Raw genomic sequence first — 22336 nt, forward strand, 5'->3', positions numbered from 1 at the left:
TGGACGAAGGGATTTACAGGTAATCAGGGCCGTATTATTCATAAGGCTAATGAAGCTGAAGCCTAGGGGCCCCGCAAGGACTAAGGGCCAGTCAATATTTTCTATTTTTGCTGATGCACTGTTACCTGAGCCCTAGATCTCCAACGCTTAAAGAACTGCTTCCCATACATCAGCTGTGAAAGAATGCAGTACCGGAGGGGGTCCGAAATACCTGAAGCCTAGGGGGCCCGGCCATGGGCTAGTACAGCCCTGCTGATAATCTACAAACATTAGCAGATTCATCCAGCTATATATAAGGGTCACTGTAAGTACTGTCGGTATTTTTAGCACTTATTGTTGGACCATCTTCCTCATGATCATATGACCACATAGGAATAGGAAAATGATGATACAGAGCAATGTTCCCCCAGTGTCACCAGAGTTCCCTATTCCCAGCTGAGCTCTTCCAGCAAATGCAGGCTCCTGTATGTGCATCTACCCAGCAGTCGGGACCAGAGAAGATGAGGAGGAAACTACTATTTTTATTTGCTTACTTCATCTGCATACTCAACACCGGTGAGTCTTAGGAGTACATTTACTAAAGTGTGGGTTTACAAAAGTGGAGACGTTGCACGTAGCAACCAGATTCTACTTATCATTTATCTAGCACCTTCTAGAAAATAATAGCTAGAGTCTGATTAGTTGCCATGGACAACGTCTCCACTTTTGTAAACCCGCCCTTTAGTAAATATACCCCTTAGTATCTGTAGACAAAATTGATTCTGTTTATGTAAAGATATAGGGGTCTATTCATGAAGCTGTGAAAAGAGCGGAGAAGTGAGCCAGTGGAGAAGTTGCCCATGGAAACCAATCAGAATTGACGTAACATTTATAATTTGCATAATATAACATTACACAGAGCAGCTAATTGGTTGCCATGGGCAACTTCTCCACAGGCTCACTTCTCCACACTTTTCACTGCATTATGGATAGACCCCATAATTACTTGGAGAAGTAACTGTCACCTATGGCAACCTGCCCACTGCTTGTAGAGCGCTGCCTGCAGTATCTAGGGATGCAGGTAGGGGACTCTAGACTTTTTAGAGCAGGCTAGCCAACATGGGGTTTCGCAGCTCTGGTGCAACTTTAAACCTCATCACGCTGGGCATGCTGGAACTTGTAGTTCTGCCATATCAGAATAGGCACAGGCTAGAGGCATCTAGTGCATCAATGTGTGTATATGAGTGTACTCCGTCATTAGACAGTGGTTAATTGACGTAGAGCTGCTACAACTGACAGTATAACTTTGGATGACTTGTGGGTTATGTAGAGTTGTGTATATGCGGATTTACAGTTGTTTTCAGATTGATCTTTTGCGCCTAGGACATGGGTAGTGGAAGTGCGCAGTGATGGCGATGGCACAGTCGCAACAATGCATTCAGCTCTGGGAGAAAATATGCTTAATGCGGGTGTAATTACGGGCAACTTGCATTCAACTCTGGATAAGCCGCATTAGCAGAGCTGGCCATAGGTATAGGCAAACTAGGCAATTGCCTAGGGCATTTGATATGCCTACGGGCATCAGCAACTTCTGCTGATTAAAATGATATGCGGCATGCCTATATTCTGTGTGTAGCATTTCATATGCAGATACAGCCACAGTCTCACACAGTATATAGGCATGCTGCATATCATTTTAATCAGCAGAAGCTGCTTGTGCATCCTAGCCACATAGCAATGCAAATAAGATGCATTTTCATTAAAAAAAAGGTGTGCCCGACATTAGCATTGAGGCAAGATTTATGAGGGCACATCTGTATCCAAGCAGAGGCAGAGGTCACAGTGTTAGTGGCAGTGTGAGTGCTGTGTGCATGTGAGTGGGTTGGTTGTGCAGTAGTGTTCAGAATATGTGTAAGGAGCATTATGTGTGTCATGTAAAAATGCATTAATAATGTGCAACATATGTGTAAGGGGCACTATGTGTGTCATTATGTGTATAAGGGCATTAATAATGTGCAGCATATGTGTAACAGGGTACTACTGTATGTGTGTCATTATGTGTATAGAGGCACTAATAATGTGTAGGGGGCACTATGTGTCATTATGTGTATAAGGGCATTAATAATGTGCAGCATATGTGTAAGGGAAATTATGTGTAAAAGGGCATTAATAAATGTTGTCATAATGTGTAAGGCGCATTATGTTTATAAGGACATTAATAAGGTGTCTCATATGTGTAAGGCACATTACTGTGTGGACTTATGTGTATAAATGCATTACTAATGTGTGGCATTATGTGTATAAGGTGCTCTACTATGTGGCGTTGCATATAGAAAGGGCACTACTGTGTCATCTAATGTGAATAAAGAGCAATAGGGTGTGGTGTAATGTGAATAAGGAGCAATTCAGTGTGATGCAATGTGAATAAGGGGCTAGACTGTGAGGATTAACGTTTATAAGGTAAAGTGGTACTACTGTGAGATGTAATGTGAATTATGGACACTATCGCATGATCAAATGTGAATAAAGTGCAGTACTGTGTGGCGTAATTGGAATTGGGGTTACTATTGTGTGGCCATGCCCCTTGCCAGCAAAAACACACCCTTTTTTGGGCTGTGCACCAAATGTGCGAACTGTTCCTATTTAAAATATAGGGTGTACAAACACCAAAATAAGGACTGCTATGGGTGAGTGCTGATGGTGCTGGGAAAGAGGTGCAAGGTCAGAGGCGGAACCAGCGGTGGTGCTAGGGGGCACCAGCCAAAATCTTGCCTAGGGCATCATATTGGTTAGGGCCGGCTCTGCGCATTAGGGTTATCTTTCTGGCTTTCATCAGTTTTACATTTGCTCTGTAATTTTCCGGTTACCCTTGACTACAACACAGAACTGCTGGGTGCATGTAAGAATGACATCAAGGCAGAGACGGAAATGGGGAAGTGTGGCGGGGACAGGACGCTGGAAATAAGCAGCTGCCAGGAAAGAAATATAAAAATCCTTTGCGAAAACCACTGAAGTCAGAAAGATAATGCAATCATGTGATATGCCTGGCAAAGCTGGGATTAAATTAGTCTGATGGTGGACAATCCCCGTCAGGGCCGGATTAAGGGCCATATAGACCTTGAGCTGAAAATGATCAAGGGCCTATACTTTAAAGGGGAGGAGCTGTGACCAGCGATGTGTGGGTGTGGCCAGTGGCATGTGGGTGTGGCCAGTGATGTGTCGGTGAGGCCAGTGCAATGTGAGTGTGACCAGTTATGTATGGGTGTGGCCAGGTATGTATGGGTGTGGTCAGTGTCATGTGGGTGTGACTCGTGATGTGTGGGTGTGGCCAGTACAATTTGGGTGTGGCCAGTGATGTATGGGTGTGGCCAATGACACTATCAGCCTCACTGTCTCCCTAAATACAAAATAACAGTAAACTTGCATCATTTTGTGAGAAACTAGAAATACAATGTTAATACTTGTGATTTATGGCCGACTGTGCTGAGATGATGGGCCTATTTTTACATGGAGGCCTGGAGCTGGAGCTCCATCCACCCATTATTAATCTGGCCCTGATGTCACTAAATGAAACAACTGATGATATAGACAGGGATAAATACTGTATGTTCTATTTTATTGGTGACATTTTTGGCCCCTTTGAACCTGGGTTTGGGTTCTGGATGTGGTGAGAGGGTTTCCAGTAGCAACGTATTGTTCATACTGTCACAGCTGGACTCCTATAGTAATAACACATACCTCCCAACATAAGGACATATATAATTGGGATCTTGCACCATAAAAGGGGCGTGGCCTTGGGAAAGGGGGAGTGGCATCGGGTACAGTCCCTGTGTACGGCCCTCTGTGGGCGTGCCCAGCGATCCCAGAGCAGCTGGGCTGCGCCCGACTCTCACCTGCACGGTTTAGATGCCATGCATATGTGCACGGCTTCTATTCATTGTCCACACACTGTGTAGAGCCAGGGCAGTAGAGGGCAGTAGAGAGCCTGTACTTTTCAGGGGCGTGGCCTAATAACAGTAGGCGTGGCCATGCAAGCTCAGAAAAATACAAATAGATTCACTCCAGCCATGCTCTATTTCAGGGGTATGTGGAGACTCTTGGTCCCTCCAAGTATCGAAGGATGTTACCGGTGATATAGGTAAAGCCGCCACATTGCCCTGTCTGTTTACTCATCCTCACAAGAACCATTACGGTGGCCTAACAGTCATCTGGCGGATCAAGAAACCGTACAACGGTACCGTGGTGTTTAAGTGTGTGAGCGACGGCAGCAACGACCCATGCAAAATCACAGTGAACTACATGAACAAGTTCAAACTGATCGGGAACCTTCGGAATAACAATATCTCCATCAGCGTCGAGAACCTGACGTGGGCAGACAGTAATAAATATTATTGTAGAGTGGAGCTGTCTAGTGATCGGCACGACAAGTACGAAACAAAATCGGGAACGTGGCTGCACATATCCGGTAAGAACTATATTGATTCAATCGGTCATTACAGTTGATAAAACGCGTTGGTGTTGATACATTTTAAAGTAGATACATTTTAAAGTAGAATCTAATTGGTTGCAATGAGCAACATCACCAGTTCTAAAAACAAAAACTTTCTGCAGACAGTTAATATAATAGTTACTTACACACAATGAAATGCGTCAGTTCTGCAGACAGATAATATAATAGTTGCTTACACACTATGAAATGCGTCCGCTTCTTCAGACGAATAATATAATAGTTGCTTACACACGATGAAACGCGTCAGTTTTTGCAGGCGGATATTATAGTTGCTTACACTATGAAACGCGTCGGTTCTGCAGACATAAAATAATAGTTGCTTACACACTATGAAACGCGTCAGCTTCTTCAGACGAATAATATAATAGTTGCTTACACACGATGAAACGCGTCAGTTTTTGCAGACGGATATTATAGTTGCTTACACACTATGAAACACGTCAGTTCTGCAGACAGATAAAATAATAGTTGCTTACACACTATGAAATGCGTCCGCTATTTCAGCCGAATAATATAATAAATAGTTGCTTACATACTATGAAACGCATCAGTTCTGCAGATGGATAATATAAGACACATAATGTGCATATTTCTCAGCCCCTCCCAGGATTGTGAATATTACAGTGGGATTTGATCACCGCTGGGGCTATCATGCCGTCTGTTCAGCTGAAGGGGAACCTGTGCCCACCCTGGTCTGGATCAATCCTATAAATAACCATGAAGACACAATAATTTCCGGGCCCATCCTAAGGCACCAGAAGGCTACGGAACTCCATAATCTGAGGCTGGAAGGGAAGTACACATGTGTGGCTACAAACAGTCATGGGAAAGTGGAGGGATCGGTGTATTTCTTTAAGTTTACACCAGGGGGCAGCAGCAACAGGGCTGTGTATGTTACACTGCTGACTGCCATCGGGGCCAAGTTACTGATATTATTCGTGATGATTGGCGCAGTGCGCTATTACAGCAAAGGTGGGTACAGTATGTGCATGTTATTATAAACTGGTCACTTATTTACAATTGGTTGCAGAATCTGCAGCAGCGGGCATTAAAGGAACAGTTGGTATTTATTTTAAAAGAAGTTGAGCAAAAGTGAACATTACATACAAGGTATTTATTATGTATTACCAGTTATTTATATAGCGCACACATATTCCGCAGTGCTTTACAGAGAATATTTGGCCATTCACATCGGTCCCTGCCCCAGTGGAGCTTACAATCTATGGGCCTGATTCAGCATGGTTAGCAGAAGAGCGGAAATTGCTATTCTGCGATTTCCGCACGCCGCTGCTCACATGCAGGAGGAATTAGATTGCAATCGCATCTAAGTCCTGATGGGGAGCACTGTCATTGCATTTTATGGGGGTCGTGGTGGCGTTGGGAGGGTGCAGTCCGGACAACGGAGACAGGTCCGGACCATTTGCGGTGCGGGCCATGGCTGCGTGACATCAAAACATGACGGCCTGACGACTGCCTTCACAGCTAGGCTGCAGAGGCAGCGACTACCCTTAAGATGCAAGTGCATCACTGTTTAGCGATGCGCTCGTGTTTCAGCAGGAAGGGAGGAGCCGGCATGCAAGAGAAAGGAGTTGTAGTTGTGTGATTTTTCTGATTGGTCCCCTCTCTTGCCTCCTAACCCTTGGCCGCTGTGTCACCAGTGGCGGATCTTGCCACGGGCAAGCAGGACTTTTGCCCGGGGTGCCGCCTTCCGGAGGGCGCCGGCGCCGTTCGGAGGGCGCCGCACCATGGCAAGATCCGCCACTGTGCCCCCCGCAGTGCCCCCGCTTTGAAGGGAACCAGACGCATAGCGTCTAGTTTCCCTTCATGGAGAGGACCTTTGTTGTGCGGTGCGCGATGACGTCATCGTGCACCGCACAGCATAGTGGCACAGACACTAGGGGTCATAATTGACCTCTAGTGTCTATGCTGTTCTATGGGAGAGACGTAATAACGTCTCTCCCATAGATCGAGGAGAGGAGAAGAGCGGCGCCGGCGGAGGTCTGCAGCGGTCTGGATCAGGAACGGGGATAGTAAGTATACTTTTTATTTTATTTTTTCTTTCAGCGGCGCTACAGGGGGGACTAATGGGGGCGTAACTGACCACGCCCCCATTTGAAGCCACGCCCCTATAATTTGCCCGGGCGCCACAAGGCCAAGAACCGGCCCTGTGTGTCACATACATCCGTGAGTCAAAAGGGTTTGAAAACACCCCGCAGAGGTATGCCTTGTGTTGAAAAGTACAAGGCTTACCCTTTGGTCCCTCCCCAGTGGCCCACCGACCTACTGTATCACCCTTTCACTGCCGCACACTCAAATGGCACGTGTGGGACACCACTGCACAGCATAGTAGTGACTGGAAATACCACCTACTGGACTGTAACTGCATGGCGGATGTGAGAGTGGGACAGAGCGGTCATGCAGGGACTGTCCTGCTGAAATCGGCACAGTTGGTAGCTGTGTATTTGCACTTAAACTGGACTTTTGCAGACAGAACTGAGAATACAGCAATCGTTAGGGGTTTACTAAACCAGAAAAAAGTGGGCTAGGAAAATTGGTGTTAAAATGCTATATATGTATACTGTATATAAGTATGTATATATAAGTATATATGTACCAGTGTCATGCGCCTTTGCAACTAGAGGATACTGGAGTCAGCACATTTCATCCACCTGCTGCAAAACTAACTGCGAGCAGGTAACAGCAGCTTATGGGGGTCATTCCGAGTTGTTCGCTCGCTAGCTGCTTTTAGCAGCTTTGCACACGCTAAGCCGCCGCCTACTGGGAGTGAATCTTAGCTTATCAAAATTGCGAACGAAAGATTAGCAGAATTGCGAATAGACACTTCTTAGCAGTTTCTGAGTAGCTCCAGACTTACTCGGCATCTGCGATCAGTTCAGTCAGTTTCGTTCCTGGTTTGACGTCACAAACACACCCAGCGTTCGCCCAGACACTCCTCCGTTTCTCCAGCCACTCCCGCGGTTTTCCCAGAAACGGCAGCGTTTTTTCGCACACACCCATAAAACGGCCAGTTTCCGCCCAGAAACACCCACTTCCTGTCAATCACATTACGATCACCGGAACGAAGAAAAAACCTCGTAATGCCGTGAGTAAAATTCCTAACTGCATAGCAAATTTACTTGGCGCAGTCGCACTGCGGACATTGCGCATGCGCATTAGCGACTAATCGCTCCGTTGCGAGAAAAATATAACGAGCGAACAACTCGGAATGACCCCCTATACTCAACGAGCTGCAAAATATCTCCAATCCCATGAAGATCCGGAATGTCACCTACTGTATGTATTTGTAAAACTTGTTTAGAAATCACATTTTATTTTAGAGTAATGGTAAAAATGGAGCAATTGCTCCAGAATTGCATTATTTTTCCTATAACCAAAAATGTGATACATCACAGCAAAAGGAAAAACAGCACATTTATTTCTTTTCTATGTTGTTTTTTTCTCTATACAGATGAGACGCAGAGTATAGCTGACCCTGCAAGGTAAGTAGCAGCTACATCTAACATTGGGGGTGATTCAGACCTGATCGCTGGGCAGCAAATACATTTTCTGATGAACAGAACATCAGATGGGATGGCCTCACGTGTGATTGACGGTAGACACAATGCGATGTGGACAATATGTGGTTCCAATTTGTCTTGAAACTACATTATCCACTATATCGCCTAACGTGTACCGCACATTACTCTCTTCTGTGGCTGCACATGTATCACAAGCTCTAGAAAGGTTACAGCGCATGCGTCCCACGGTGTCTACATACAGTCGCAGGACCGATTGAGCTAAACGGAGTACTGTATATTAGGGGTTCCTGGACATGACTGGGAGGGGGCTAAACGGAGGCACAAAGATCCAGTGTCTGATGGATATTCTGCAGGAGAGGCTGCGCACAGTGGATACCATGCTCTTACGGAGATTGTGCACCCAACATGGGGCTGGTGCATGTCCGGATGGTGCTTTCAATGGTTGTGACTGAATCTGCTCAAAGTGGGTGTCCCAGCTCTTGTGCATTCACCGGCAATGCTATACACCTGGGGAAGAGCTTATACAAGCAACAGCGTAAGCGTAGCGGCAGCAAAAAATGCTAAAGTGGCCGCAGCAGCACTCTTAAAGGACAAGAAAAAAAGCCTCATAATTGTGTAATGCACCAGTGTAGTGATAATTGTGCAATGCACCAGTGCATAGTGATAATTGTGCAGTGCACCAGTGCATAGTGATAATTGTGCAATGGGCCAGTGCATAGTGATAATTGTGCATTGCACCAGTGCATAGTGATAATTGTGCAGTGCACCAGTGCATAGTGATAATTGTGCAGTGCATAGTGATAATTGTGCAATGGACCAGTGCAGTGATAATTGTGCATTGCACCAGTGAATAGTGATAATTGTGCAATGCACCAGTGCATAGTGATAATTGTGCACTGCACCAGTGCATAGTGATAATTGTGCAATGGACCAGTGTAGTGATAATTGTGCAATGCACCAGTGCAGTGATAATTGTGCAATGGACCAGTGCATAGTGATAATTGTGCATTGCACCAGTGCATAAGGATAATTGTGCAGTGCACCAGTGCATAGTGATAATTGTGCAGTGCACCAGTGCATAGTGATAATTGTGCAATGGACCAGTGCAGTGATAATTGTGCAATGCACCAGTGCATAGTGATAATTGTGCAATGCACCAGTGCATAGTGATAATTGTTCAATGCACCAGTGCATAGTGATAATTGTGCAATGCACCAGTGCATAGTGATAATTGTTCAATGCACCAGTGTAGTGATAATTGTTCAATGCACCAGTGCATAGTGATAACTGTGCAATGCACCAGTGCATACAAAGGAAAGAATTGCACTCCTCCGCAGTGCCGGGTGCTGCAGTGTAACATTATCCTGCAGCACTGAGAAGGAGCTGGCTGTGCTGGAAGAGTCTCCGGGTGCAGTCCGTACGCCCCCAGAGTGAGGTAATCGCCCTCCTTTAGTGGCGTAAGCTGAGATCCCACAAGGCCACACCCCTGTCCGCAGACCACGCCACCTTTTTGAGCGCTCGTCTTCGGCGCGTACAGGGGGGCCTCTTGGCCGCACCAGGCGTCACTGACCCTGATGCAGCCACTGCTGGGACATTAATACCCTTTTCAGACAGAAAAGTCTGATAGTCCCGGCAATAACTCTGCATTTCAATGGTTGTGACTGAATCTGCTCAAAGTGGGTGTCCCAGCTCTTGTGCATTCACCGGCAATGCTGTACACCTGGGGAAGAGCTTATACAAGCAACAGCGTAAGCGTAGCGGCAGCAAAAAATGCTAAAGTGGCCGCAGCAGCACTCTTAAAGGACAAGAAAAAAAGCCTCATAATTGTGCAATGCACCAGTGCAGTGATAATTGTGCATTGCACCAGTGAATAGTGATAATTGTGCAATGCACCAGTGCATAGTGATAATTGTGCACTGCACCAGTGCATAGTGATAATTGTGCAATGGACCAGTGTAGTGATAATTGTGCAATGCACCAGTGCAGTGATAATTGTGCAATGGACCAGTGCATAGTGATAATTGTGCATTGCACCAGTGCATAAGGATAATTGTGCAGTGCACCAGTGCATAGTGATAATTGTGCAGTGCACCAGTGCATAGTGATAATTGTGCAATGGACCAGTGCAGTGATAATTGTGCAATGCACCAGTGCATAGTGATAATTGTGCAATGCACCAGTGCATAGTGATAATTGTTCAATGCACCAGTGCATAGTGATAATTGTTCAATGCACCAGTGTAGTGATAATTGTTCAATGCGCCAGTGCATAGTGATAACTGTGCAATGCACCAGTGCATATAAAGGAAAGAATTGCACTCCTCCGCAGTGCCGGGTGCTGCAGTGTAACATTATCCTGCAGCACTGAGAAGGAGCTGGCTGTGCTGGAAGAGTCTCCGGGTGCAGTCCGTACGCCCCCAGAGTGAGGTAATCGCCCTCCTTTAGTGGCGTAAGCTGAGGTCCCACAAGGCCACACCCCTGTCCTCAGACCACGCCACCTTTTTGAGCGCTCGTCTTCGGCGCGTACAGGGGGGCCTCTTGGCCGCACCAGGCGTCACTGACCCTGATGCAGCCACTGCTGGGACATTAATACCCTTTTCAGACAGAAAAGTCTGATAGTCCCGGCAATAACTCTGCATTTCAATGGTTGTGACTGAATCTGCTCAAAGTGGGTGTCCCAGCTCTTGTGCATTCACCGGCAATGCTGTACACCTGGGGAAGAGCTTATACAAGCAACAGCGTAAGCGTAGCGGCAGCAAAAAATGCTAAAGTGGCCGCAGCAGCACTCTTAAAGGACAAGAAAAAAAGCCTCATAATTGTGCAATGCACCAGTGTAGTGATAATTGTGCAATGCACCAGTGCATAGTGATAATTGTGCAATGGACCAGTGCATAGTGATAATTGTGCAGTGCACCAGTGCATAGTGATAATTGTGCAGTGCACCAGTGCATAGTGATAATTGTGCAATGGACCAGTGCATAGTGATAATTGTGCAGTGCACCAGTGCATAGTGATAATTGTGCAGTGCACCAGTGCATAGTGATAATTGTTCAATGCACCAGTGTAGTGATAATTGTTCAATGCACCAGTGCATAGTGATAACTGTGCAATGCACCAGTGCATATAAAGGAAAGAATTGCACTCCTCCGCAGTGCCGGGTGCTGCAGTGTAACATTATCCTGCAGCACTGAGAAGGAGCTGGCTGTGCTGGAAGAGTCTCCGGGTGCAGTCCGTACGCCCCCAGAGTGAGGTAATCGCCCTCCTTTAGTGGCGTAAGCTGAGATCCCACAAGGCCACACCCCTGTCCGCAGACCACGCCACCTTTTTGAGCGCTCGTCTTCGGCGCGTACAGGGGGGCCTCTTGGCCGCACCAGGCGTCACTGACCCTGATGCAGCCACTGCTGGGACATTAATACCCTTTTCAGACAGAAAAGTCTGATAGTCCCGGCAATAACTCTGCATTTCAATGGTTGTGACTGAATCTGCTCAAAGTGGGTGTCCCAGCTCTTGTGCATTCACCGGCAATGCTGTACACCTGGGGAAGAGCTTATACAAGCAACAGCCTAAGCGTAGCGGCAGCAAAAAATGCTAAAGTGGCCGCAGCAGCACTCTTAAAGGACAAGAAAAAAAGCCTCATAATTGTGCAATGCACCAGTGTAGTGATAATTGTGCAATGCACCAGTGCATAGTGATAATTGTGCAATGGACCAGTGCATAGTGATAATTGTGCAGTGCACCAGTGCATAGTGATTATTGTGCAGTGCACCAGTGCATAGTGATAATTGTGCAATGGACCAGTGCATAGTGATAATTGTGCATTGCACAAGTGCATAGTGATAATTGTGCAGTGCACCAGTGCATAGTGATAATTGTGCAGTGCACCAGTGCATAGTGATAATTGTGCAATGGACCAGTGCAGTGATAATTGTGCATTGCACCAGTGAATAGTGATAATTGTGCAATGCACCAGTGCATAGTGATAATTGTGCACTGCACCAGTGCATAGTGATAATAAGAATTTACTTACCGATAATTCTATTTCTCGGAGTCCGTAGTGGATGCTGGGGTTCCTGAAAGGACCATGGGGAATAGCGGCTCCGCAGGAGACAGGGCACAAAAAGTAAAGCTTTACGATCAGGTGGTGTGTACTGGCTCCTCCCCCTATGACCCTCCTCCAAGCCTCAGTTAGGTACTGTGCCCGGACGAGCGTACACAATAAGGAAGGATTTATGAATCCCGGGTAAGACTCATACCAGCCACACCAATCACACCGTACAACCTGTGATCTAAACCCAGTTAACAGTATGATAACAGCGGAGCCTCTGAAAAGATGGCTCACAACAATAATAACCCGATTTTTGTAACTATGTACAAGTAATGCAGATAATCCGCACTTGGGATGGGCGCCCAGCATCCACTACGGACTCCGAGAAATAGAATTATCGGTAAGTAAATTCTTATTTTCTCTATCGTCCTAGTGGATGCTGGGGTTCCTGAAAGGACCATGGGGATTATACCAAAGCTCCCAAACGGGCGGGAGAGTGCGGATGACTCTGCAGCACCGAATGAGAGAACTCCAGGTCCTCCTTAGCCAGGGTATCAAATTTGTAGAATTTTACAAACGTGTTCTCCCCCGACCACGTAGCCGCTCGGCAGAGTTGTAATGCCGAGACCCCTCGGGCAGCCGCCCAAGAAGAACCCACCTTCCTTGTGGAGTGGGCTTTTACCGATTTTGGCTGTGGCAGGCCTGCCACAGAATGTGCAAGCTGAATCGTACTACAAATCCAGCGAGCAATAGTCTGCTTAGACGCAGGAGCGCCCAACTTGTTGGGAGCATATAGTATAAACAGCAAGTCAGATTTCCTGACTCCAGCTGTCCTTGAAATGTATATTTTTAAAGCTCTGACAACGTCCAACAACTTGGAGTCCTCCAAGTCGCTTGTAGCCGCAGGCACTACAATAGGTTGGTTCAGATGAAATGCTGACACCACCTTAGGGAGAAAATGCGGACGAGTCCGCAGTTCTGCCCTGTCCGAATGGAAAATCAGATATGGGCTTTTGTAAGATAAAGCTGCCAGTTCTGACACTCTCCTGGCCGAAGCCAGGGCTAGTAGCATGGTCACTTTCCATGTGAGATATTTCAAATCCACAGTTTTTAGTGGTTCAAACCAATGAGATTTGAGAAAGTCCAAAACAACATTGAGATCCCACGGTGCCACTGGAGGCACCACAGGGGGCTGTATATGCAGCACTCCCTTAACAAAAGTCTGGACTTCAGGAACTGAAGCCAATTCTTTTTGGAAGAAAATCGACAGGGCCGAAATTTGAACCTTAATAGATCCCAATTTGAGACCCATAGACAATCCTGATTGCAGGAAATGTAGGAATCGACCCAGTTGAAATTCCTCCGTCGGAGCACTCCGATCCTCGCACCACGCAACATATTTTCGCCAAATGCGGTGATAATGTTGCGCGGTTACTTCCTTCCTTGCTTTAATCAAAGTAGGAATGACTTCTTCCGGCATGCCTTTTTCCTTTAGGATCCGGCGTTCAACCGCCATGCCGTCAAACGCAGCCGCGGTAAGTCTTGAAACAGACAGGGACCCTGCTGAAGCAAGTCCCTTCTCAGAGGTAGAGGCCACGGATCTTCCGTGATCATCTCTTGAAGTTCCGGGTACCAAGTCCTTCTTGGCCAATCCGGAACCACTAGTATCGTTCTTACGCCTCTTTGCCGTATAATTCTCAATACTTTTGGTATGAGAGGCAGAGGAGGAAACACATACACCGACTGGTACACCCAAGGCGTTACCAGCGCGTCCACAGCTATTGCCTGCGGATCTCTTGACCTGGCGCAATACCTGTCCAGTTTTTTGTTGAGGCGAGACGCCATCATGTCCACCATTGGTCTTTCCCAACGGGTTACCAGCATGTGGAAAACTTCTGGATGAAGTCCCCACTCTCCCGGGTGAAGGTCGTGTCTGCTGAGGAAGTCTGCTTCCCAGTTGTCCACTCCCGGGATGAACACTGCTGACAGTGCTATCACATGATTCTCTGCCCAGCGAAGAATCCTTGCAGCTTCTGCCATTGCACTCCTGCTTCTTGTGCCGCCCTGTCTGTTCACATGGGCGACTGCCGTGATGTTGTCCGACTGGATCAACACCGGTTTTCCTTGAAGCAGAGGTTCTGCCTGGCTTAGAGCATTGTAGATTGCTCTTAGTTCCAGAATGTTTATGTGAAGAGACGTTTCCAGGCTCGACCACACGCCCTGGAAGTTTCTTCCTTGTGTGACTGCTCCCCAGCCTCTCAGGCTGGCGTCCGTGGTCACCAGGATCCAATCCTGTATGCCGAATCTGCGGCCCTCCAATAGATGAGCACTCTGCAACCACCACAGAAGAGATACCCTTGTCCTTGGAGACAGGGTTATCCGCTGGTGCATCTGAAGATGCGACCCTGTGCATTGATGTACAGACACCTTTCCTGGTTTTAGGAGGTTCCTGACAAGCTCGGATAACTCCTTGGCTTTTTCCTCCGGGAGAAAAACCTTTTTCTGAACCGTGTCCAGAATCATCCCTAGGAACAGCAGACGTGTTGTCGGAATTAACTGGAATTTTGGAATATTCAGAATCCACCCGTGCTGTTTTAGCACTTCTTGAGACAGTGCTAATCCCATCTCTAGCTGTTCTCTGGACCTTGCCCTTATTAGGAGATCGTCCAAGTATGGGATAATTAATACGCCTTTTCTTCGAAGAAGAATCATCATCTCGGCCATTACCTTGGTAAAGACCCGAGGTGCCGTGGACAATCCGAACGGCAGCGTCTGAAACTGATAGTGACAGTTCTGTACGACGAACCTGAGGTACCCCTGGTGTGAGGGGTAAATTGGAACGTGGAGATACGCATCCTTGATGTCCAAGGATACCATAAAGTCCCCTTCTTCCAGGTTCGCTATCACTGCTCTGAGTGACTCCATCTTGAACTTGAACTTCTTTATGTACAGGTTCAAGGATTTCAGATTTAGAATAGGTCTTACCGAGCCATCCGGCTTCGGTACCACAAATAGAGTGGAATAATACCCCTTTCCTTGTTGTAAAAGGGGTACCTTGACTATCACCTGCTGAGAGTACAGCTTGTGAATGGCTTCCAAGACCGTCACCCTGTCGGAGGGGGACGTTGGTAAAGCAGACTTCAGGAAACGGCGAGGTGGATCCGTCTCTAGTTCCAACCTGTACCCCTGAGATATTATCTGCAGGATCCAGGGATCTACCTGCGAGTGAGCCCACTGCGCGCTGAAATTCTTGAGACGACCCCCCACCGCCCCCGAGTCCGCTTGAGAAGCCCCAGCGTCATGCTGAGGCTTTTGTAGAAGCGGGGGAGGGCTTCTGTTCCTGGGAAGGAGCTGCCTGTTGCTGTCTCTTCCCCCTTCCTCTGCCTCGTGGCAGATATGAATATCCCTTTGCTCTCTTGTTTTTAAAGGAACGAAAGGGCTGCGGTTGAAAAGTCGGTGTCTTTTTCTGTTGGGGAGTGACTTGAGGTAAAAAGGTGGATTTCCCGGCTGTAGCCGTGGCCACCAAATCCGATAGACCGACACCAAATAACTCCTCCCCTTTATACGGCAAAACTTCCATATGTCGTTTTGAGTCCGCATCGCCTGACCACTGTCGCGTCCATAAACTTCTTCTGGCCGAAATGGACATAGCACTTACCCGTGATGCCAGTGTGCAGATATCCCTCTGTGCATCACGCATATAAAGAAATGCATCCTTTATTTGCTCTAAAGACAGTAAAACATTGTCCCTATCCAGGGTATCAATATTTTCAATCAGGGACTCTGACCAAGCTACCCCAGCACTGCACATCCAGGCTGTCGCTATAGCTGGTCGTAGTATAACACCTGTATGTGTGTATATACTTTTTTGGATATTTTCCATCCTCCTATCTGCTGGATCTTTAAGTGCGGCCGTCTCAGGAGAGGGTAACGCCACTTGTTTTGATAAGCGTGTGAGCGCCTTGTCCACCCTAGGAGGTGTTTCCCAGCGCGCCCTAACCTCTGGCGGGAAAGGGTATAAAGCCAATAACTTCTTTGAAATTAGCATTTTTTTATCGGGGGCAACCCACGCTTCATCACACACCTCATTTAATTCATCTGATTCAGGAAAAACTATAGGTAGTTTTTTCACACCCCACATGATACCCTGTTTTGTGGTACCTGTAGTATCAGCAATATGTAACGCCTCCTTCATTGCCAAAATCATATAACGTGTGGCCCTACTGGAAAATACGGTTGATTCGTCACCGTCGCCACTGGAATCAGTGCCTGTGTCTGGGTCTGTGTCGACCGACTGAGGCAAAGGGCGTTTTACAGCCCCTGACGGTGTTTGAGGCGCCTGGACAGGCACTAATTGATTGTCCGGCCGTCTCATGTCGTCAAACGACTGCTTTAGCGTGTTGACACTATCCCGTAATTCCATAAATAAAGGCATCCATTCTGGTGTCGACCCCCTAGGAGGTGACATCCCCATATTTGGCAATTGCTCCGCCTCCACACCAATATCGTCCTCATACATGTCGACACACACGTACCGACACACAGCAGACACACAGGGAATGCTCTTAACGAAGACAGGACCCCACTAGCCCTTTGGGGAGACAGAGGGAGAGTTTGCCAGCACACACCAAAAGCGCTATATATGACAGGGATAGCCTTATAATAAGTGCTCCCTGTATAGCTGCTTTAATAATATAGTTTTGCCACAATTTTGCCCCCCCCTCTCTTGTTTTACCCTGTTTCTGTAGTGCAGTGCAGGGGAGAGCCTGGGAGCCTTCCTGACCAGCGGAGCTGTGTGAGGAAAATGGCGCTGTGTGCTGAGGAGATAGGCCCCGCCCCTTTTTCGGCGGGCTCGTCTCCCGCTCTTTAGTGGATTCTGGCAGGGGTTAAATATCTCCATATAGCCCCCGGAGGCTATATGTGAGGTATTTTTAGCCAAAAAAGGTTTTCATTTGCCTCCCAGGGCGCCCCCCTCCCAGCGCCCTGCACCCTCAGTGACTGCCGTGTGAAGTGTGCTGAGAGGAAAATGGCGCACAGCTGCAGTGCTGTGCGCTACCTTAAGAAGACTGAGGAGTCTTCTGCCGCCGATTCTGGACCTCTTCTCGTTTCAGCATCTGCAAGGGGGCCGGCGGCGAGGCTCCGGTGACCATCCAGGCTGTACCTGTGATCGTCCCTCTGGAGCTAATGTCCAGTAGCCAAGAAGCCAATCCATCCTGCACGCAGGTGAGTTCACTTCTTCTCCCCTAAGTCCCTCGTTGCAGTGATCCTGTTGCCAGCAGGACTCACTGTAAAATAAAAAACCTAAGCTAAACTTTTCTAAGCAGCTCTTTAGGAGAGCCACCTAGATTGCACCCTTCTCGGCCGGGCACAAAAATCTAACTGAGGCTTGGAGGAGGGTCATAGGGGGAGGAGCCAGTACACACCACCTGATCGTAAAGCTTTACTTTTTGTGCCCTGTCTCCTGCGGAGCCGCTATTCCCCATGGTCCTTTCAGGAACCCCAGCATCCACTAGGACGATAGAGAAAATTGTGCAATGGACCAGTGTAGTGATAATTGTGCAATGCACCAGTGCATAGTGATAATTGTGCACTGCACCAGTGCATAGTGATAATTGTGCAATGCACCAGTGCATAGTGATAATTGTGCAATGCACCAGTGCATAGTGATAATTGTGCAATGCACCAGTGCATAGTGATAATTGGTCAATGCACCAGTGCATAGTGATAATTGTGCAATGCACCAGTGCATAGTGATAATTGTGCAATGCACCAGTGCATAGTGATAATTGTTCAATGCACCAGTGTATAGTGATAATTGTTCAATGCACCAGTGTATAGTGATAATTGTTCAATGCACCAGTGCATAGTGATAACTGTGCAATGCACCAGTGCATATAAAGGAAAGAATTGCACTCCTCCGCAGTGCCGGGTGCTGCAGTGTAACATTATCCTGCAGCACTGAGAAGGAGCTGGCTGTGCTGGAAGAGTATCCGGGTGCAGTCCGTACGCCCCCAGAGTGAGGTATTCGCCCTCCTTTAGTGGCGTAAGCTGAGATCCCACAAGGCCACACCCCTGTCCGCAGACCATGCCACCTTTTTGAGCGCTCGTCTTCGGCGCGTGCAGGGGGGCCTCTTGGCCGCACCAGGCGTCACTGACCCTGATGCAGCCACTGCTGGGACATTAATACCCTTTTCAGACAGAAAAGTCTGATAGTCCCGGCAATAACTCTGCATTTCAGTGCCGGGTCGTTTTGCCGGGATCTGCCTGACCCCCCCCCCCCCCCCCCCCCCCTTTCACACAGACATGCAAATTACCAGGTTGGAAATTTCAACCCGGTAATTTGCAGATCAACACGGGTATTTTATCTGTGTGAAAGGGTCACCCGTGTCATAATTCCCGTGTCTCCACCCCTGGTAAATGCCTGGGTGGAAGTTCTGGGAATTACAACACGGGATGACCCTTTCACACAGAAAAAGGACCCGCGTGTTACATGAAATTACCGGGTGGAACTGCTTCACCCGGTCATTTCACTTTCTGTCTGAAAGGGGTATAAACCTAACTCAATCCATTGAACGCACTCTATGCTCCATTTCTGTTACCAGATATTACAGATTAATTGGAGTCATTCTCACTAGTATCTGGCACGTCTGCTCGGTAGCCGGGCGTACACATCTCAGTCACAGCGCCACTTGTGGCTGAATGGGAGTAACAAGTTATCTGCACCTAAGCAGAATGCAGCGCGGGTGGGTGGACGGCGTTTCGGGCTGTGCCTGTCTTCAGGTGGAACGTCTGCAGCAGGGATAACATTGGTGCAAGTGCTCACCGATATGGACGTCACCTGTGAGACCCAGCATAGAGTGAGGCGATGCTGTCGCAGTGATGCCTACAGAGTATTGCCGAAAATCTGCATTTAGTTTCATGTACAGTACGCAATGCGGGTGTAACACATTAAACTCTGCGTCCCTCACCTATTTGTATAAATCTGGGTGAACAAGGCGCCCTAATAACATGTGACAAGCCTTGCAGTCACCCGCAGAGACCAACGTAGATGGTGTCTTATATAATATACAATATGGGACTTCTATTTTCTAGGGAGGGCACCCCGACCGCAGTACTCCTTGCATAGCAAGAGAGGAGTGGTGAGAATACAGTGTAACCCTGGGCTGGCCAAACTGGTCCCCGAGATCTACCAACAGTTCATGTTTTCCAGGCCTCCTGGAGATCTGTAGAATGGTCAGTTAGGAATGAATGCAGCACATCTTAATTAGTAATGACTACACCTGTGCACCAGCTAGGTGGTCTGGAAAATGTGAACTGTTCTGGTGTAACCTATGTAACCTGCAGCGAGGTGCGACTGCCTTTACCGACATGTGTTTCACATCTCACAGGTGCGCTCAGGACTCCACGTATGAGAATTACAGCCAGAGAGCTCGCTGACGTCGACACAGCGGTATGGCCGACAGCTGGAAAGCGAACGTCTGTGTGCTCCGGTGTGAACAGATGTGTAACAGGGATACATATATTATACACTGCTGGCTAGGGCTTCTTCTTTTTCCAAAATATGACCTTTGTATAGTGTTCTGCAGTTATTACTCCATTAATCTGGGTTGAACGACATTAATTCCAGTGTGCTCGAAACGGATTCCTACCATAGGCCCTCATTCCGAGTTGATCGGTCGCAAGGCGAATTTAGCAGAGTTACACACGCTAAGCCTACGCCTACTGGGAGTGTATCTTAGCATCCTAAAATTGCGACCGATGTATTCGCATTATTGCGATCACAAACTACTTAGCAGTTTTAGAGTAGCTCCACACTTACTCTGCCTGTGCGATCAGTTCAGTGCTTGTCGTTCCTGGATTGACGTCAGAAACACACCCAGCGTTCGCTCAGACACTCCCCCGTTTCTCCGGCCACTCCTGCGTTTTTTCCGGAAACGGTAGCGTTTTCATCCACACGCCCCTAAAACGCCATGTTTCCGCCCAGTAACACCCATTTCCTGTCAATCACACTACGATCGCCGGAGCGAAGAAAATGCCGTGAGTAAAAATCCAATCTTCATAGCAAAGTTACTTGGCGCAGTCGCAGTGCGACTATTGCGCATGCGCACTAAGCGAAATTTCACTGCGATGCGATGAAAAATAACGAGCGATCAACTCGGAATGAGGGCCATAGAGTAGTCGATTGCAAAACAGAACAATTCCAAGCAGAATATACAGTACACAAAACAGAGATGTGTCTTCATCGTGTACATCTTTCCCGAGTGGCCCCGTCTGGTGCGTCGTGGACTCTGAGAGCGAGCCGCGCCACGCATCCTGCCGGAGACTTCTTCACAAAACATGCATCTTATTCGCATTATTACTGCAACAAAAGTACAAAGTGCGGATATCTGGTCCCTGGCAGTGCATGCAACCGCTGTGTGCCACTCAGACACTAACCTGGATAATAGGCAAAAGACAGAGATGACCCGCACCATACCGTGTGCCGCGCAGTGTTGCCCTTAATCTGAGACTTTATACCAACACCCATGTAATAAAAATATTATTATGTAGCTAGGACAATATAAGCAAATGTGTGTGTATGTGTGTGTGTGTGTGTGTGTGTGTGGCTACAATGCAACGCAAAATTCTGAAAGTGCAATTATGGGAATCGCTACCTGTGGTGGGGCGTCTAAGTTACACCATGTATCCTGTAACCAAACTGTTAGGTTGAAGAGGATGCCTCTGTATACCAGTAGCACTGGGGGTGGGGGTGGTGGGGATTATGAAGGACTGGGAAGGTGAATTGCCTCCTGGGAGCCTCGGTGAGCCCCGGTTACAGAACTGCACCTCCAAGAACTTGCTCCCAAACTCCTGGAGCAGAAACTGGCTCAGCGGTGTCTGAGCCTGGGCTGGAAGTCTGTCTGGATAGGAGATAGGTGCATGAAGAAGTGGTAAGAGTGGAGAAGTTGCCCATGGAAACCAAACAACTCCTACATATAAATTTAAATGCAATTGATAAATGTTACTTCAAAGATGATTGGTTGCCATGGCCCACCTCTCCTCTCTTTTCACTAGTGGTAAGATACTCCAGGCCAGACTTGGAGGCTGTACCTCCAAGACTGGGATGATGTAAAACCCTTGCTGAAAGTAACAGGAATATTGGATAACAGCATGACCTCAGTCCGGGCCTCTGTACACACACAGCGCACACATGGTACATAAGAGGATGCACACCGAGAGGTAGAAGTAATATTCAGGTTTATTTGCATCATGCAAGCTCTTACACACTTACCCTCCATGTATTGTACATTTTTACATCATAATTTCACTTAACACTTAGACGTTTTGTAAAAATGATGGCGCCCAGTAACCACGCGCTCTGTATCCCCGGGGGACAGAGCAATACTTTGCAGCACGTGTGTGGATTTGGCACATCAGTGAGACAGGGCAGAGAACATCAGACAACACAAACATATAACGAGGCTGCGCTGTTATTATCCGGCGCACGTTCTGTCCTCCTTGGGTGCAATGGAGCAGAACGCGTGGGAAGAATCCACGTATTGCTGTATAAGGGCTACAGAACAGAGACGACGGCTGGTCCGCATAGGGAATGTGCCCAGGCAGTACCCTCACAGCAAGTATCAGCCGTAGCGCCCAGTATTCACTATCAATGCTGTGTGTACATGCCAGTAGGGATCAGTGATCCATATTTCATCTGCTATACTACGGAAAGCCCGGTCACGCCGGTGTTACATCTAGAACCGGCGTGTTTCCGCCTCTAGTACGAGTGTATCCGACATAGAAAAGTTATTTTGTGACACTTCTATAGATTAAGTTTCTATAGCACGACCGGTCCTAAACTCCATGACGTAGCTCTGAATGCAACAATGGATTCATCTCCACCAAGTTCTAATAACATAATGTGGATAGCATGGAGACTTCATCTTCTGCCATATGGGTGACACTATATAAGAACCTATATATACTCAAGTTTATTTTTTTTCTTGGATCCGAAGGAGGGGGTGGGTGAAAGGTGGAGGGGTCGGGGTATTAAGAAAAATAGACCCACAGTGTGTATCCATCAACTGTAATCTCTACCCTATATGTAACAATAAGATGACCGGCATTAAGTGTGAGCGCAGTAATGATTGGCTGGTGCTTTATCACCTTCCACTTATCACTTCTTTATCCCTTCTTTATCCCTTCTCCAGGGTAATACATCTGCCCCATAAACTCTATTAGTGATGTCATCGAAATAAGCATTGGATAATAGGCGGGCCTATTG

The 22336-nt window shown here is 47.5% G+C and overlaps 1 protein-coding gene across 1 annotated transcript; it reads left to right on the forward strand.

Annotated features, from left to right (window-relative positions):
- The first annotated feature begins 397 nt into the window (after positions 1 to 397).
- SIGLEC15 (sialic acid binding Ig like lectin 15) lies at positions 398 to 20718 on the forward strand. Its single transcript, XM_063913138.1, has 5 exons — positions 398 to 555; positions 4061 to 4444; positions 5087 to 5461; positions 7959 to 7989; positions 19461 to 20718. Exons 1-5 carry the CDS (start codon positions 399 to 401, stop codon positions 19507 to 19509), a joined length of 996 nt encoding a protein of 331 aa, XP_063769208.1. The 5' UTR covers position 398; the 3' UTR covers positions 19510 to 20718.
- Positions 20719 to 22336: the final 1618 nt, after the last annotated feature.

Source organism: Pseudophryne corroboree, chromosome 1 (assembly GCF_028390025.1).
Source record: "Pseudophryne corroboree isolate aPseCor3 chromosome 1, aPseCor3.hap2, whole genome shotgun sequence".
NCBI classification, from domain to species: Eukaryota; Metazoa; Chordata; class Amphibia; order Anura; family Myobatrachidae; genus Pseudophryne; species Pseudophryne corroboree.